The sequence below is a fragment of the Sorghum bicolor genome, chromosome 6 (genome assembly GCF_000003195.3).
Source record: "Sorghum bicolor cultivar BTx623 chromosome 6, Sorghum_bicolor_NCBIv3, whole genome shotgun sequence".
Taxonomy (NCBI): domain Eukaryota; kingdom Viridiplantae; phylum Streptophyta; class Magnoliopsida; order Poales; family Poaceae; genus Sorghum; species Sorghum bicolor.
Genome location: NC_012875.2, coordinates 3,490,488 through 3,509,899, shown reverse-complemented (window position 1 = coordinate 3,509,899; position 19,412 = coordinate 3,490,488). Strand labels below are relative to the sequence as shown.

Here is a 19,412-nt window from a genome sequence, read left to right as displayed (position 1 = left end):
TGATGGAGTACAAAGTGTCGAAAGAGGGAGTAAACAAGGGTCGTATATTCTACAAGTGTCCAGATCGTAATGTGAGTTATTTCCAGACATTTGCTTATATATGTGCATATTTTTTTAAATGATATTAATTAAACTTTTGATTCTCTCTTTTAATTTCAGTGGGACGGTACCTGCGGATGTACAGGTTGGTACTGGGAGGAAGAATACATTGAACACATTAAGAAATCTTTTGCACAGGTGGTTGTGGCTGAAGGTGGTGAGGCAGTGAGCCGACGAAAGGAGTTCAATGATGTTGATCAAGCGAATGATCTTTCTATTATAGTTGGGATCGGACGCGAACTAATTATGTTGCTTAAGTGCAATTTAGTTTTGGTTTTTTTAGTGCTAGTTGCGATTGTATTTGTTGTAGCCAAGCTTTCCTAAATTAATCAACTATGTATCTTAGACATGTTGTGCAATAAGATGAGAAAGTATATGTGTGCATGGTTTTCATAATATATATGTTATATTTAATGCAGATGGTAACACGTAATTGGATGTATAATGCCGATCGGCGCTCCGAAGAGTTCATTAATGGCGTGCACTATTTCTTAAGTGTGGCCGAGTCAAATAAGAGGGACGGTTTCATGTGCTGTCCATGTGCCGTGTGCAAGAATTTGATGGAATATTCTAACTCAAGAACTCTTCATTCACACTTATTAAAGTCAGGTTTCGTACCAAACTACATTTGTTGGACCAAACATGGAGAAAGCGGGATTATAATGGATGAAGGTGAAGAAGAAGAAGAAGAAGAAGAATTGGACCATGCCAATATTATTGCTCAGTACGGTCGCTTCAATGATGTTGCAATGGGGGTAGATAATGAAGAAGAGGTGGCGGCAGAAGATGATCGGGGCGATGATGCTTTTGGTGATGCCATCCGTGATGCACAAAGAGAATGTGAAAGTGATAAAGAAAGCCAAGTTCGAGCGCATGCTAGAGGACCACAGGAAATCGCTATATCCCACCGCTGAGGAGGGGCAAAAAAAGCTGGGTACCACACTAGAATTGCTGCAATGGAAGGCAAAGAATGGTACATCTGACAAGGCATTTGGGCAGTTATTGAAGATCATAAAAAAGATGCTTCCGAAAGACAACGAATTGCCCACCACTACGTATGAAGCAAAACAGGTTGTCTGTCCTTTGGGATTAGAAATCCAGAAGATACACGCATGTCCTAATGACTGCATCCTCTACCGTGGGGAGGAATACGAGAATTTGGATGCATGTCCTGTATGTAAGGCATCACGGTATAAGATTAGACGAGATGATCCTGGCGATGTTGAGGGTGAAGAACGTCATAGGAAGAAAATTCCAGCCAAGGTTATGTGGTATGCTCCTATAATACCACGATTAAAACGTCTGTTCAGAAATAAGGACAATGCAAAGTTGTTGCGGTGGCATAAAGAAGACCGTAAGATAGACAATATGCTGAGACACCCTGCCGATGGATCCCAGTGGAGAGCGATAGACAGAGAATTCCCAGATTTTGCAGATGATGCTAGAAACTTGCGGTTCGCCTTAAGTACAGATGGTATGAATCCTTTCGGTGAGCAGAGCAGTAGTCACAGCACTTGGCCAGTTACTCTATGTATCTACAACCTTCCTCCATGGCTATGCATGAAGCGGAAGTTTATTATGATGCCGGTGCTTATCCAAGGACCGAAGCAACCTGGCAATGACATAGATGTCTACCTAAGGCCATTAGTTGAGGAACTTCAACTTTTATGGAGCAAACCAGGAGTTCGCGTGTGGGATGAGTACAAACAAGAGCACTTTGACCTGCGAGCATTGCTGTTTGTAACAATCAATGATTGGCCAGCTCTGAGTAATCTTTCAGGCCAGTCAAACAAGGGATATAATGCATGCACACATTGTTATGAAGACCTTGACTGTGTATTTTTGAAAAAATGTCGAAAGGTCGTGTACCTTGGCCACCGTCGGTTTCTTCCTGTGAACCACCCAGTACGAAAGAAAGGCAAGCATTTTAAAGGGAAGGCAGACCACCGGATCAAACCTCTCAATCAAACCGGGGATGATGTACTCGAAATGGTCAAGGATATAAAAGTGGTATTTGGAAAGGGACGAGGCAGCGAACCTATTCCCAAGGATGCTAAGGGACACGTACCCATGTGGAAGAAGAAATCCATATTTTGGGAGCTACCTTACTGGAATATCCTAGAGGTCCGCAACGCGATCGACGTGATGCACCTGACAAAGAATCTTTGTGTGAACTTGCTCGGATTCATGGGTGTCTATGGGAAGTCTAAGGATTCACTTGAAGCACGACAAGACTTGCAGCGCATGAAAGAACGAGACAACCTGCATCCAGAAAAGACAGATGATGGACGTCATTACTTAAGCCCTGCTAGCTACACTCTGAGCAAAGAAGAGAAGGAAAGCATGTTTGAATGTCTTAGCAGCATCAAGGTCCCATCTGGATTCTCCTCCAATATCAAGGGAATAATTAATGTGCCAGAGAAGAAATTCCTGAACTTGAAGTCCCATGACTGTCACGTTCTAATGACGCAATTGCTGTCGGTCGTTTTAAGAGGAATTCTACCTCCACACGTACGTCTAGCCACCGTAAAGCTATGTGCATTCCTCAATGCAATTTCTCAGAAGGCAATCAATCCAGAGCAACTAGCTACTCTACAGAATGATGTCGTTCAATGTCTCGTCAGCTTTGAGTTGGTGTTCCCTCCATCCTTCTTCGATATCATGACACACCTCCTAGTTCATCTGGTCAAAGAGATTCGTATTCTCGGTCCTGTGTTCCTACACAACATGTTCCCCTTCGAGAGATTCATGGGTGTCCTAAAGAAATATGTCCATAGTCGTTCCCGGCCAGAAGGAAGCATTGCCAAGGGCTACGGAACAGAGGAGGTCATAGAGTTCTGTGTTGACTTTATTCCAGACCTTGACCCAATTGGCATTCCTGAATCTCGACACGAGGGCAGACTCAGCGGAAAGGGAACACTTGGGAAGAAAACATATATTGGTACGGGAGACAATTACTTCAATAAAGCACACTACACAGTTCTCCAGAACTCCTCATTGGTGGAACCATATGTTGAGGTACACAAAGATTTCCTACGGTCCCAGTGGCCCGGGAAGAATGAAGCTTGGATAATGCGTCAGCATATGGAAACTTTTGGCGATTGGTTGCGCAAAAAATGTCAAGGTGATGAAAACATTGATGAGCAGCTTTATTTGTTGGCCAGACAACCATCATGGCATGTCCTCACATACAAAGGGTACGAGATAAATGGTAACACATTTTACACAGTTGGCCAAGATAAAAGGAGCACCAACCAAAATAGTGGAGTACGCGTGGATGCCACGGATCCAAATGGGAACAGACAAACATATTATGGACGCATAGAAGACATATGGGAACTAGTCTATGCAACTAATTTTAAAGTTCCTTTGTTCCGGTGCCAATGGGTGAAGATGACCGGAGGTGGGGTAACAGTCGACAAGGAGTATGGGATGACAACCGTGGACCTTAACAATAGTGCGTTCAAAGACGAACCATTCGTCCTTGCTGCAGACGTGAGTCAGGTGTTCTATGTCAAAGATATGTCTACGAAACCAAAGAGAGGAAAAAATGATGACCACTCAATCATCAATGAGCCAAAGCGCCACATTGTCCTTTCTGGGAAAAGAAACATTGTCGGAATTGAGGACAAGTCAGACATGTCAGGCGATTACGAAAGGGATGATCGAATTCCGCCCTTCATAGTCAACAAAGACCCAAGCATTCTGTTAAACAATGAGGATACTCCATGGTTACGGCAGGATCATAACCAAGGGTCATACGTCAAGAAGAAGTTCACTGTTGTGTCGGCTTGACTTTGTATGAAACTATATTTGAGAATTGTGAATTTTGATGTGTGTAACAAACTTTGTATTCATGACTTTTCCAATTGTTAGAGATCATCAAATGCAAAAATTGTCATGACTATATGTGTCAATTGTGGATTTTGAACTACAGCTTCCCAAAACTTTGTCAAATGCAAAAATGGTCTATATATGAAATGTAGATTTTGATGAGTGGAACAATATTGGTATTCATGACTTTTCCATTCGAGACCATCTAGGGTTCCGAAACCGCTACGTGCCTATGAGTTCTATGAAAATTCAAAAATCAGTGGTTCAAACATTTCCAAATGAAAAGTTGACCATTAGACAAAATGTAGAACTTGATGAGTGTAGCAAACTTTGTATTCATGACTTTTCCATTTGGGACAATCTAGGGTTCGGTCAAAGGGTGCGTTTGTAGAAACCAATGCTTTGACTTTGGTCAAACTTGGTCAAATGGCCCATTTGATGACTTCAAATGAAAAAAGTTTGAATACAAAGTTGTTAGAGATCATCAAGATCTATATTTTATATATTGTCCATTTTTCCATTTGGATAATTTTGAGCCAATCCTAATTACATTTCTATAAAATCCAAGACGGGTTTTGGTCAAACTTGGTCAAATGACAAACTAAATTACTTCAAATGAAAAACTTTTGAATACCAAGTTGTTAGATATCATCAAGATCTAAACTTTTTATATACACAACTTTTCCATTTGAGAAAGTCTAAGTTAACAATACCCACCAAATCATGAATCTCACACAAACTATATGAAACTATATGTGTCAATTGTGGATTTTGAACTACAGCTTCCCAAAACTTTGTCAAATGCAAAAATGGTCTATATATGAAATGTAGATTTTGATGAGTGGAACAATATTGGTATTCATGACTTTTCCATTCGAGACCATCTAGGGTTCCGAAACCGCTGCGTGCCTATGAGTTCTATGAAAATTCAAAATTCAGTGGTTCAAACATTTCCAAATGAAAAGTTGACCATTAGACAAAATGTAGAACTTGATGAGTGTAGCAAACTTTGTATTCATGACTTTTCCATTTGGGACAATCTAGGATTCGGTCAAAGGGTGTGTTTGTAGAAACCAATGCTTTGACTTTGGTCAAACTTGGTCAAATGGCCCATTTGATGACTTCAAATGAAAAAAGTTTGAATACAAAGTTGTTAGAGATCATCAAGATCTATATTTTATATATTGTCCATTTTTCCATTTGGATAATTTTGAGCCAATCCTAATTACATTTCTATAAAATCCAAGACGGGTTTTGGTCAAACTTGGTCAAATGACAAACTAAATTACTTCAAATGAAAAACTTTTGAATACCAAGTTGTTAGATATCATCAAGATCTAAACTTTTTATATACACAACTTTTCCATTTGAGAAAGTCTAAGTTAACAATACCCACCAAATCATGAATCTCACACAAACTATATGAAACTATATGTGTCAATTGTGGATTTTGAACTACAGCTTCCCAAAACTTTGTCAAATGCAAAAATGGTCTATATATGAAATGTAGATTTTGATAAGTGGAACAATATTGGTATTCATGACTTTTCCATTCGAGACCATCTAGGGTTCCGAAACCGCTGCGTGCCTATGAGTTCTATGAAAATTCAAAATTCAGTGGTTCAAACATTTCCAAATGAAAAGTTGACCATTAGACAAAATGTAGAACTTGATGAGTGTAGCAAACTTTGTATTCATGACTTTTCCATTTGGGACAATCTAGGGTTCGGTCAAAGGGTGTGTTCATCAAGATATATATTTTTATATGATTTTTTATTTGTTGAAAATTATACCCAACTAGCATTCCTAGTAATAAATAACAAAAATAAAAAGTTTTACGTCAATATGATGTGAAAATAAATTTCCATTTCATTGGATAGAGTTTTTGTAAATTTATTGGAATAATATATTTTTGCATTAACAAAATACTAAACATTTCTTACAAAATCATTGCAAATTATAAAAATACAATAAGATATTTAAGTTTAAAAATTTTCATGTGTACATTAAAATAAATTACAATATATGTCACTGTTTAAAAAATATTATGCAAAATATTTAATTTACTATACAATTTATAATATAAACTGTATATATAAAATAATTGAAAAACCCTAACTAAAAAAATGGGCCTTTAGCACCGGCCCATAGTGGGAACCGGTGCTAAAGAGTCCTGAAAATTTCAGGAGCCCGCCCTACGCGCGCTGGACCCTTTAGCACCGGTCCGTGGCTGGAACCGGTGCTAAAGGGTCCGCCCCTATATATTTGCGCAGAAGCCCTGGATCGAAACAGTTCCTTCTTCTTCGTCGAGGCCGAGCCCTTCGTCTTCGCCGCCGCCGTTCGTTCGTCGAGCAGAGCGACGCCGCCGCCGTCCACCACCGTCTCCAGCGCCGCCGTTGACCACCGTCGTCTCCAGCGCCGCCGTCGACCACCGTCTGCGCTGCCGCCGCGCGCCGCCGTCCGGCCCCACGTATACACTGCACGCGACAATCTATCTCTCCTAATTGATCATCACTGCATGCGCAGTATATATATATATATATATATATATATATATATATATATATATATATATATATATATATATATATGGCACTACTAGTACTGCTGCACAGTTTTTTTATATATATATGGGACTCTACAATTTATTTAGTGATTTGCATGTATATATATATACTAAAAATAATAATAAAATGCTAGTATATTAAGTATATATATACATAAAAATTAGAGTATACATGTAATAGTAAGAGAATGCTAGCTAGTATATGTAATAGTTTTTTAGTATATTATTATAGTATTGTTTTTAGTATATTATTCTAGTGTATTACTTGGCTTAAAATATTCTAGTATTAATTTTTAGAGCACTCCATTCTAGCTAGTATACATGTGTAGTGTTTTGAATTGTTATAAATTATAGTATATTTGTAGTATATTAATATTATTCTTGTATTATTTTGTAGTATTATATTTTAGTATATACTTTATGAATTTTAGTATATTATTCTAGTCTATTACTTGGCTTAATATATTCTAGTAGTGTTTACCTACCAAATTTATTCTAGGAGTGTTTTGTATATATTATTATTTGTACTATATAATTCTAGTATTGTTTTTTAGTATATTATTCTAGTGTATTACTTGGCTTAAAAGATTCTAGTATTAATTTTTAGAGCACTCCATTCTAGCTAGTATACATGTGTAGTGTTTTGAATTGTTATAAATTATAGTATATTTGTAGTATATTAATATTATTCTTGTATTATTTTGTAGTATTATATTTTAGTAAATACTTTATGAATTTTAGTATATTATTCTAGTCTATTACTTGGCTTAATATATTCTAGTAGTGTTTACCTACCAAATTTATTCTAGGAGTGTTTTGTATATATTATTATTTGTACTATATAATTCTAGTATTGTTTTTTAGTATATTATTCTAGTGTATTACTTGGCTTAAAAGATTCTAGTATTAATTTTTAGAGCACTCCATTCTAGCTAGTATACATGTGTAGTGTTTTGAATTGTTATAAATTGTAGTATATTTGTAGTATATTAATATTATTCTTGTATTATTTTGTAGTATTATATTTTAGTATATACTTTATGAATTCTAGTCTATTACTTGGCTTAATATAATCTAATAGTGTTTACCCACCAAATTCTAGTCTAGTAGGGTTTTGTATATATTATTGTTTGTACTATATATTATTCTAGTATTGTTTTTTATTCTAATGTATTACTTGGCTTAAAAGATCCTAGTATTATTTTTAGAGCACTCCAACACTTTCATTTGTAGTAGTATTGTCTTACATAGAATATATATATATGTATGGTTGCAGACATAGAAATGGCTGACCGTCGTCATGATGATCCTGATTATATGGAAGATGCCATTTTAAATATGATCGACGACGGTAGTCAGTACTTTGTTGATTACCACGACATCATGCAAGGCAATCCTACTGAGCAACAAGAGGGCAATGCCCCTGAGGAACAAGAGGGCAATGCCCCTGAGCAACAACTTGTCGTGCAACAAGAAGAAAATACTGGCGAGGTATGTAAATGTAAACATATATAATTAATGCATCTCTTACATTAGGTTCTAGACTTATTACTTGGTTATTAATTTAGTATTTTTGTTTCTATATGTACGTGTAGCCTTCTGGATCGACCTCTACGGGGAGAAGCGTACCTCCACGAGGGCCAAAGAAGCCGTTGGAGGGCCGCTATGTAATCTCTGAGTTTGAGATAGCTACAGGTAGACCACTTGGTGAGCATGCAAACAAATATGTTAGTCACTGTGGATATCTTGTGAGAGATCAAATACCGATCAGTTGTCGTGAATGGAGAGAGAAGCGAGGTGCTCCTGAGATCAGTTTTGTCTCTGATCATGACAAGGAGTTAGTTTGGAAAGCCGTCACAGACGTTTTCACCTTCGACACCAACGATGAAGAGTTGAAGGTGCGAATTTATGACTGGACTATGAAGAAGATGGCAGTACTCTTCCAGAATTGGAAGAAGTCTTTGTACAATAAATATGTCAAGAAAAACGAGACTCCAGATTTCAACCTCAAGCAATATGTAAAGCTGAGGGCCTTCTGGGATGACTTTGTGCAGTACAAAATATCAGAAGAGGGCGAGGAACGAGCCAATAGAAACAAAGAGAATGCCAGTAAAAAGACATACCACCATCATATGGGATCAGGTGGTTATAAGAGTGCTGTTCCCAAGTGGGACCGAATGGAACAGGAGATGCTTGCTAGGGGGGTCACACCCGAGACAATAGCAAAGAATTGGAGCGAGCGCTCCAAGCATTGGTTCTACGGTCATGGGGGAAGCGTGGACCCAGACACCGGGGCGCTAGTTTGGGGCCAAGAAATCTCTAGAGCAGCAGAGAGACTAGTCCGTGCACGAGAGGCGGTTCAGTCTGGTGAGTTCAGGCCTAACAGGGAGAAGGATGAACTCACCTATGCGCTTGAAAATCCTGAGCACGGTGGGCGTACGAGAGGCTATGGGGCAGTTCCGTGGCTGCAATCATTCCAAGCCGATCAAGATACGTACAGAAGCCGCCAGAGAAAGAAGGAAGAGGAGGCAGAGCGGATCCGCCGCCTGGAAGCTTTTGTTCTGCAGTCACAAGAGCGCGAGAAAGCTCGTGAAGAATGGATGCAGGCAGAGATTCAAAGGCAAGTGCAAGCAGCACTTAGTCAAATGACGAAAGGGCAAGGTACATCATAGCCTGAGGTCAATGTTAGCCCCCCAGGCCAGTTGAAAAGCAGCTGCGCATCCACGGAAGTACCAACCATTCAGGATGACACGAAGCTACACTTCCCCGTGGATGATGTCACAGAGGCTTTTACTACCTGTGAGCTGCATGTACTAGATGGGAATGCCACCAAAAAGGTGGCTATCGCTGTTGTCAACCCTATCGACCGAACGAGAACTCCAAGAATCCATAATCTACCAGTACCTGGTGGATATGCTAGCGTCTCGGTTGATAGGGTTGAGAAAGGTTGTGGCAATGTGCCACTAGACATAGAAGGGGGAGACGGAGAGAAGACCTTAGGTGAAGCTGAGAAGACATTTATTTGTTGGCGCAAGCGCTTCATAATTATTCCTCAGCATAGGTTTGTGTGTGATTTTACTTCTTATATTATTTATTATGTATTGAAATTAAAAAAAAGTTTACTCACAAAACTTGTAATTGTTTTCTTTGCAGGGACTCCTCCAACCTAAGTCCAGTTCTCTCCCCAGCGCATCATAGTGCTGCGGGCGGTGACAATGCTGGATCTCCACCAACACCAGCGGAGGCCACACCGACCCCGCCACCGCCTCCACCACGGTCTCCACCTCCTCCACCGAGGCCTCCAACTCCTCCACCGAGGTCTCCAACTCCTCCACCGCGTTCTCCAACGCCAAAAAGATCGGCCCCACCACCTCCACCGCCTGCACCGCCCTCTCCAAAGAGTGCACGGTCGGTCCCATTGTCTCCAAAGCGAGGTAGTAAGAAGCGGTCCGCCCAAGAAGGACCGAAGTCATCGGTCCCACCTCCAAAGAAGGCTGCCTCAGCAAAGAGAGCTAAGACGCCAGAAAAATTACCTTACGAAAAGAGTGAAGAGGAGGTAATTGCTACATCCAAAGCTGAGGTCAAGCAATTTTTTGATAAAATAAAGGAGGAAAGGAAAAAACGGCTTAACCCAGAGAAGCCGTACTTTTATGTGAAGCCATCGGAACTGAGGCAGAAGGTGGCGGACCATCAAAAGAAGCAACGCGAATCTCAGAAAAAGCCAGCACTTTCGGACTATGAGCGGTCTCTGGTCAAGTCTTCACAGCCTACTAAGAAGAGAGTAGGAAAGGGGGTCCCACAGCTCGGAGAAGTATCAAAACCGGTGCCCCCTTTGATTGTGCCAAATCAATACGGCTCAAATAAAGACTTGATGCCAAAGAAATCCTTAGCGTTGTCTGAGCTGGACTCGCTTGAGCGTTACTTTGGACAGAGCGGTTTAAATATGGAAGAAATTGCCGCCATTCTTGGATGCCAAACATTTGAAAAAGCTGAGGTAGTTGATCAATGGAGGGCAAGATATGAACCGGGCAGGAGTCTATTCGACCCTAAGCGTTTACACGAGCTCGGCACACAAATGTTTGCAATAAACAAATGGTGCATTGAGGCATCTAAAAGGGGAGATAATTGGATTTCTGTTCGTATTAGACAACATCACTACTTCCGTGGAGATGACCTCATATACGTGCAGTTCGAAGAATTGCACCAATTATGCCACCTCGACGCTCTTGACAAATCTCTTATGAGTTGCTTTTGTCTGTAAGTATTTTTTTTCTTTTTATTATACTTCTAACTTCTTTAATTACATGTATATAATCCTTACACACTTAGGATTTGTATGTATATATGCAGGCACCAAATGAGAGAGCTCAGAATGAAAAATGACAATAGTATTGGGTTCGTTGACCCTTATATTGTTTTCAAGGCTCCGCAGGCAGTGTGGACAGCAGATCATGAGACAGAAGTCTGCACCAATCTTATGAGGTTCTTTGTGAACCAAAAAGAAAAACAAAAAATACTCTTTCCCTTCAACTTCGAGTGAGTTATATAGTTATTAAGTGTATGCATATTTTATTTTACATTATATGACTGACTATATATGTGTGTGTAAACAGCTTTCACTGGATACTCATGGTCATTGAAATTCCTAAGAACCGGTTGATAATCTTTGACTCAATGAGAAAACCACAAGAAAATTATCAACAAATGGTAAACATTATTCAAAGGTACGTAATGTCGATGTCAGCTACAAAAATATCATAATATAACTCTGTAATTATTAGTTCACGATCCACAATGGCTGTGTATTGGGTTTGGGAAAGATTCATTGACCGTGAACATCTCAGTGGATGTAAAGCGCCGCTTAACATAATACATCCACAAGTAAGTTCTACTAGCTAACAAACTTTCGCTAACTTTTAGCCTTCTTATTGTCGTGGTCGTGAATATTTATATATATATATCATACAGTGGTGTTTAAGACAAGAAGGGGGGAACAATCTATGTGCATATTACGTGTGCAAATTCATGATGGCACAAGTCAATCAAACACCCATAGAGACGCTCAGAGTACGTTACATGTCTCTTTTCATTATCTCCTGAATTATATTGAATAACTTACATAACCAATACCTTTTTTATTTATTTCAAATTAAAGACGGAATGGCTGAGGGAAAAGGTCCTACAACAAGACCGAATCAAAGCTATCCAAGAGACGATAGCAGGATTTCTCCGCGAACAAGTGATCAATCCAAACGGCGAGTTTCACTTCAACGGCAACGAAACTCTTATTCCAAACAACGATGATCATTTGTATCGTTTGTAGACATTGGGAGAAAAAACTCTATGTATATATGTGTTACGAATTTTGTACATATAAAACTATATATATAAAGCTTTTTACATATCTATTTAATTTTTGATGTGGTCTATTCATTTTATTATAGGCAAAGCTTAATTATTAAGCTAAGCTTATAATTTCTATTTATATATGCTTAATATGCTTAATATAAATATATTATTGTATCAGAAAAACATGTATTGAAAAACCTGTTATTATATATTATATATAAACAATAAACAGAACCGAAGAAGTGAACCAAAAAAAAAAGAAAAAGAAACCCTTTAACACCGGTTGGTAATACCAACCGGTGTTAAAGGGTCCTGCAACGTGGCAGCCCTGGCAGGACCCTTTAACACCGGTTGGTATTACCAACCGGTGTTAAGGGGGGAGGGGGGCTTTAGCCCCGGTTGCCCGAACCGGGACTAAAGGGTGGGCCTTTAGTCCCGGAAGGGCAGCACCGGCTCGGGAACCGGGGCAACAGGCCCTTCCCGACCAGTGCTAATGCCCGAACGTGTACCAGTGTTCATCATAAACATCTAGATATTTGTTTGAAGCCTAGAAAATTATTCATAAAAAATATGAAAGATGACATTTAGCCAAATATATAAACACAAAAATATTCAAGATCATTTGAAATGGCAAGGAACTTAGTGTATGATATGAAGAAGTAACCATCATTTTTGTTTGAAGTGAAAAATTGGTTAGCATATTCCCGTGCTTGATTGTAGAACCTTCTGTCTATTTCAAGTGGCTTATCAAGATCAACAGTTGATTCAACTGGACACTGCTTGAAATTACCTTTTTCATGGTTGTTGACTAAATTTGTTAAATTCCCAGGCTGAAGCTCAGTACTGGCAATAGTGGGCCTAGGTGTATCAATATTGGAGTTAAGATGGTGGACATTGCATAAGGACTGATGATTGTCGTGTTTCTTGATATACCATTCTGCTCCACTGATGATGATGCAGCCATAGATTGGATCTCTGGGTCCAATTCTCTAAGCTGCATGTAAAACAACAGGTTGGTAGTATTTTGGGGAGACCTCCAATTTTTCATTTTAAAAATACCTTTGCAACTTACCAATTCCAAAGAAGACTCTGGTAGTGTAGGTTTCTTGATACAAATAAAGTTTTGAATATCTTGTCTAAAAGGCATAATTATATCCCGAATTCCAGAGCTTCCAACCTGCAAATTTTACACTCTAAGTAACATATACCTTGAATCTGGAAACTGGGAATGACTTAATGACAACCAAATTGCAAAATGACGTAGTTTTGGAAGACAATAAACAAAATTAAAAAACGCTTGAAGATTGTTTCACAAATGATAAGACAAGCTACACTTGAATCACAAAGAAGCACCAATAAGCAGTAGCCGGTAGCCACATACATGTAAAATCTCCACGGTAGGTATACATGACTTCTTATGCGATGAATTACAAATAAGATGATATCCTTATCTTTAGGCACTAAATAGAGCACTTAAACAATTTCCTGGTAAAGCAATGCAGTAATTATTTTTAAAAATCGGAATCATATATTTTTTTTCTCGAACTATGCATGAGTGCTGTGTCATTTCATTAATTAAGAAGAAAAAGGTGAATAATACAAGGGATAGATGCAGAATGCCTTCTCCCAAACCCAGCACATGCATGCCCAGCAGGGGATTAGCTAAAGACGCGCCACCAATCACTACAAACAACCACTAACAGCACCTCTGCTATATAGGACTAAACGACCATGTCATGGAGACAAAATAAAATGAAAGACCCGAATAATACACGGCTGTCCATAAGACCAGCCAACAACTCCGCTGAATGAACTTACACGCTGTCATCAGCTTTACATCCAAAGATGGCAGCGAGAGCTGCAAGATGGGCATCGGCAAACTTTGATGAAGTACACTCCACAATTTTAGATCGAACCCGCACTTTTGATGAAGTACACTCCACAATTTGAATATCATAATGACGAACAAATCAAAAAATGATTACACATCATATGATCACTCTTGAATCATCAATAAAAATTACATATTCAGTTACTTGTTGAAGATAATCTTTGAATCAGTTTAGATGAAAATGGATAATTTCAGTTTCTATCATGAAATGAAAATGCTACAGATCTATCCCAATTGTTTCTCTTTCAACCTATTGTGACAGATGACATTGGTCAACAAGAATAGCTTGTGATCAGATATACTGTCCAGATTATTAAGTTTTCAAAACAAAAATGATATCTGTACATTCGTTTATCCTCACTAAACACAGGCTTCACAGTTTTAGTGAATTTCCCTGCCCTAGCACAAAGTTTCTACCAATCACAATTGACAACTAAACCAGGACAGTTTCAACTGAAACAGAAACCACGTGGCTACAACAAATAACTATATAGCTTCCTTCGAATTGTTCCAAAAGTGACGGGGTAAAATAATCAACATTAACAGAAATGCAAGCTCTTCACGTAATAAAATGGATAGACAAATCAGAAGTCAGAAACACCCACATCGAAAATGCACATGGTTGCATAGGCTCTAAAGTGATCCCGGCTCTAAATACCTGCTCGGTGAGCTCAACCAGCAAGTCCTCGCAAGAGCGGACGGCGTCAACCCTAAGAATCTTCGACGGAGGTGGCGCCACTGCAGCAGCACCTTCGGCGGCGTCGGCGAAGGTTCCATGCTTCTCGACGCCCCGGAGCGCCACCCGCTCCCGCACGGAATCTGGGGCGCCGATGAGGTACTCAGGCGAGAGGTCCACCAGCGCTGGCGGAGCATCAGGAACCCTAGGTGAGAGAACGAAGGAGTGAAGGAGAACCGAGCGCGACACACGCGATCAAGGCTTCTAGCTTACTCTTTATTACGGAGAAATCGATGGCCTCATCGGTAGCGAGGGCATCAGCGACCGAGGGCATCAGCGGGGGGCGCGGGGCGCGGTCACCGGCGTGCACGCAGCCAGCGGGCTCGCGGCGACACCGGCGCAGCCGCTCCGGGAGCGGGCTTGCGGCGGGGGGCGCGGCCACCGGCGTGCGCGCGGCCAGCGGGCTCGCGGCGGGGGTGTTGCGGCGAGGGGCGCGCTCACGGCGGCTCGCGGCCGGGCGCGCGGCCAGCGGGCTCACGGCGGGGGGCGTTGCGGCGAGGGGCGCGGCCACCGGCGTGCGCGTGGCCAACGGGCTCGCAGCGGCTCGCGGCGGGGGGCGCGGCCACCGGTGTGCGCATGACCAGCGGGCTCACGGCGGGGCTCGGCCATCGGAGATCGAGAGGAGCAGAGGCAGCTGCGTGGCTCGGCCATGGAGATCAAGATGCGGGGGCGTGGGGCGCGGATCGAGAGGAGGCGTGGGTCGCGGATCGAGAGGAGGCGTGGGTCACGTTCGCAGGTGGGGAGCGGACCGACGGGACGAAGGTGAATGTCGCACCACGGGGAAGTCTTAGTTTTACTATTTTTAGTTGTAGGAGATGACGTATGAGCCCAATATTATAGAAACAAACGCAAAATTGAAAGAGTTTAATTAACCATCTTTGTTTAACAGTAAGTCATCTAGTCCCAACTTGCCCCCAAAGTGAGTAGCCAAAAGCAACTAAATAATCTGAAGCACAAATGAAGGGGGAAAACATTCAGTATGGACTACCCCATGAAGCATCCTGTCAGCACCTATATCATAGATTAACGACACGTGTTTATGCAAAAAATCAACCATTCTACCTCTGTTATAAGAGGGTGTAGCTATTCTTTCAATTATTTTGCATGTGCATGTGCATGTGCGTGCTATGAATCTGTATGTTTTATGGGAACATCACAGTGAATTTTAAGGGCCCATTCACCTTCAAAAAAATTGAAGGGCCCATCAACACTAATTAAGCAAAACGATCAGGTGGCTCTACATACGTGTCTGAGATATTCCTCTGCATGTCCGGCCTGTCGGGCATCTTATATCAAGCCTCCTGTCTTATGTCATATCTGGATTAATGCTTCATGGGAAGACAAAATTAAGGGCACTGTCGGAAGGATGCTCTAGGACCACAGGATTCAATGGGAGTACGCATCGCGCAACTGTATCGATGTTTTATGGGCACAAATGCGTCGATCCCAACAATGTCACAAACAAAAGTTAGTACTTCCTCGGTACCTACTCTCTCTGTACCCATAAAAAAATTATTTTCAACAAGGTTTGAGTCAAACATTAAGAATATAAATTATAAATAACTTTTAAATTGTTAATTTTGGAAACGTGAAAAACATATGAATACATTTGTCTTGAAAAATACTTATATATATATACGTTAGTTTGATAAATATTTTTATAAAAATAAAGGGTCACAGTTAGACTTTGGAGACCGTGTCGTTGTCCTAAACGACTTTCTTTTTAGGTATGGAGGAAGTATGAAGAAAGTCGTTTAGGACAACGACACCGTCTCCAAAGTCTAACTTTAACTCCTTGTTTTTATAAAAACCTTTATCAAAAAGTGGTATATGTATATTCTTATGAAAGTATTTTTTAAGAAAAATCTATTAATATGGTTTTCATATTTTCAAGCTCAACAACTTAAAATTTATTCATTATTTATATTTCCAATGTTTGACACAAACTTTGTTCAAAATGACTTTATTTACAGGTATAGAGGGAGTAGCAACTTGTCACACAACTTGCAATGGTGATAGGAACTGCATAAAACGCAGAAGTTATATAATTTAATGATAAGAAAATGGATAATATAATAGTGCCACTATTCACTACTGGGAAAAAAGACTATCACTGTCGGATCACTGCCCCTATGAGTTTTTTCCAACATGAGTGGCGGTGGCTGGATATAAAGGTCTAAGAGTCATCGCCATCCCGGGACGTGCCCCCTAACGGGCTCAACAACGATACACGGCCCAATGAAACAAAAACTGTGATGCAGCAACGAAATATATTCCAGATGCTGACTTGCTTCCACCTTTCCCGATGACTCACAAGGAATTTGGTCCTCAAACTAATGCCATTGGTTTCCTTATGAAATTATCTTTCCAACCACGGGTGGAACGTCAAAAACAGAGTCCAGATGCATCTTAGGCGTCCGTTTTACTCCTCGCTGGTCCTGGACTTCGAAACAGGCTCAAAGTCGACTCGGTTTGGGCCTCCTCTTGACTTGGGCACCCTTACTGGTCCTCCACGCCTCCAAGCTATGCCTTATGCATCCCCTGGTCCTCTCCATGATTTCTAAGTACAATATAATAATTAAATAGTAATCTATTCGTAAAATCATAAAAAGACATGCTTAGGACGAGCTCACCTGTAAATTTAATTATCGTGCTCGAGCTCTTGTGATTGGACCTTGAATGTCTAGCGGAGGAACATCTTGAGCATCCGAAGGAGTGATGTCCTCATCAACTAACACAATGATCTATCCTATGGTTTAGCTGGCCACAAAGGATTTCCTATGTCTATGGAGTCTCTTTCAACTCGCTCCTCTTCTCCACTCCACCACCAAGGTAGTACTTTAGAGGTTTCCACTATGTCCTAATTCTCAAGCGCAACAAGTCGGGAGCTCCCAGACAACCTCTAGATGTTTAGGAGCAAACTAAATTCTAGGAGTAACAAATGCACCAGGTGGCTAGAGCTTCATCAAGTGCTCAAGAACAAGCGAGCTTGATCTTTTCTTGCTTTCTCACACTCTCTTTTGCCAAACACCTCAAGAAATCACTTTGATTTTTGACAAGGGTGATTGGGGCACCCATGGAGGAGAGAGGGATAGTAGTTGGTCGGGTGGAGTGGTTGAGTGAGGATGATGACTATTGGGGAGAGAGGGGAGAGTTAATACCCCCCTCATCTCCCATAGTCAGCCAACACACAGAGCGCAGAGGTTCCGCGCACACTTGAGAAGAATATGATTAGAATGCTCTGGCTTTTTTGTGGTTGGGTGTATTTGATATGTAGATGGAGATTGAGCACTTGGATCATCCTAGTGCACCTTTAGTATCCCTCTCGATAGTATAGCTTGCCCTAAACTCAAATTCGAAATAGAAATGAAGTAAACTAGCTCTTTAGGCCTTTCCAAGCTATCCTTTTGAGCCGGGGGGTATTCAGTTGTGTTTCTTGCATCCATGATAAGTGATATGTTGTCAAACACTTACAAAATCATTTAGACGTTTAGTTATGTGGTCAACATCACCAAACACACTTGGGGATTGATTGCGCTTACAATCTCCTCTAATTTAGTGATTGTTGACAACACAATTAAAGCTTACATTTAATTTCACAATTGAGGTTTGGGAGTATGGATACAAGTGTCCCCCTTAATATATGCAATCCTTATATTTGAATTCCAAAAATGTCTATTCAAGACATGCATTGCATATATTAAAGCCAATGTGCAAGGAATGTTGTATCCATACAATCGTGGGGTGCAACAGATTTTTGTCATAAAGATATGCGATGTGTATGACAGGTTATGCACATAGGTAAGCTTTCTGTATTTACAGACCGCAAAGCATCCGCATTAGGGCATGGAGCCTCCTTGCTCTATGCATCCAGAGACCATGATACCTAAGGCAGGGGTGAATTAGGTAGCTTAAAACTCTACTTCTAAACTATGTCCTCTGATTTCAACCATAGCAAAACCTATGCAATAAGGAAACTATCTATTTTCTGAGGAGGAAATAAAAAATGTTATTCACCAAATGCCGTCAGATAAAGCTCCAGGGCCTGATGGATTCACAGGAATCTTCTTCAAATCCTGTTGGGATATTATTAAGGCGGATGTTGTCAGGGCTGCAAATGCGTTCTACTCGCTGCGGATAGGCAACCTAGACATCTTAAATTCAGCAATGTGGTTCTAATTCCGAAAAAAGATGGTGCTGAGTCCATTACTGATTTCCGGCCTATTAGCTTGATTCATTCCTTCACCAAAATTATTGCCAAGCTGTTGGCGCTACGACTAGCACCACACATGAGCTCCATCATATCCACAGCGCAAAGTGCTTTCATCAAAAGAAGAAGCATTCATGATAACTTCATGTTGGTCCGAAATGCAGCAAGAAGATACCACAACTCCAAACTTCCAACTCTATTCATCAAGCTTGACATCACAAAGGCGTTTGACTCTGTGAGATGGGAATATTTATTGAATCTGCTAAAGAAATTAGGTTTCCCTGCTCGATGGCGAGATTGGATTGCGGCGCTCCTATTCACTTCCTCCACGAGGGTGCTTCTGAATGGCATTCCAAATGCACCGATCAAGCATGGTAGAGGGCTATGGCAAGGAGATCCCCTATCGCCTTTGCTATTCGTCATAGCAATGGAGCCTCTACAAAAATTGCTCCATCTAGCAACAAAAAAGGGTTATCTCTCTAGGCTAAGGGGAAGAATGACACAGCTAAGGGTGTCGATGTATGCCGATGATACAACAATCTTCACGAAGCCAACAAGGAAGGACATGCTAGCATTGGCTGATCTCCTCACGTGCTTTGGCGAGGCTTCAGGATTAAAAACAAAATTTCAAAAATCAACAATTATCCCGATCCGATGCGAAGGATTGAACCTAAACAACATTCTGGCTGGCTCTCCTACGGAGATCTCTTGCTTCCCAATCAAATAT

At 40.7% G+C, this 19,412-nt stretch overlaps 1 protein-coding gene across 1 annotated transcript; it reads right to left on the bottom strand.

Moving 5' to 3' along the window:
• Window positions 12,404-14,749, bottom strand: LOC8083414. The gene is made up of 4 exons (XM_002446068.2): window positions 14,689-14,749; window positions 14,398-14,600; window positions 12,921-13,025; window positions 12,404-12,842 (listed from the first exon to the last, which is right to left on the bottom strand). The coding sequence occupies exons 1-4, from the start codon at window positions 14,747-14,749 to the stop codon at window positions 12,666-12,668; spliced, it is 546 nt and encodes a 181-aa protein (XP_002446113.1). The 3' UTR covers window positions 12,404-12,665.

What these genes read in the sequence shown, in the direction of transcription:
- LOC8083414 (XM_002446068.2), bottom strand. Translation starts at nt 14,749, where the DNA reads ATGCCCTCGGTCGCTGATGCCCTCGCTACCGATGAGGCCATCGATTTC. An exon ending in CGATTTCTCCGTAATAAAGA is followed by an intron (nt 14,601 to 14,688) that starts GTAAGCTAGAAG and finishes ATGCTCCGCCAG; the next exon opens with CGCTGGTGGACCTCTCGCCT. An exon ending in CAGAGTCTTCTTTGGAATTG is followed by an intron (nt 12,843 to 12,920) that starts GTAAGTTGCAAA and finishes TTTTACATGCAG; the next exon opens with CTTAGAGAATTGGACCCAGA.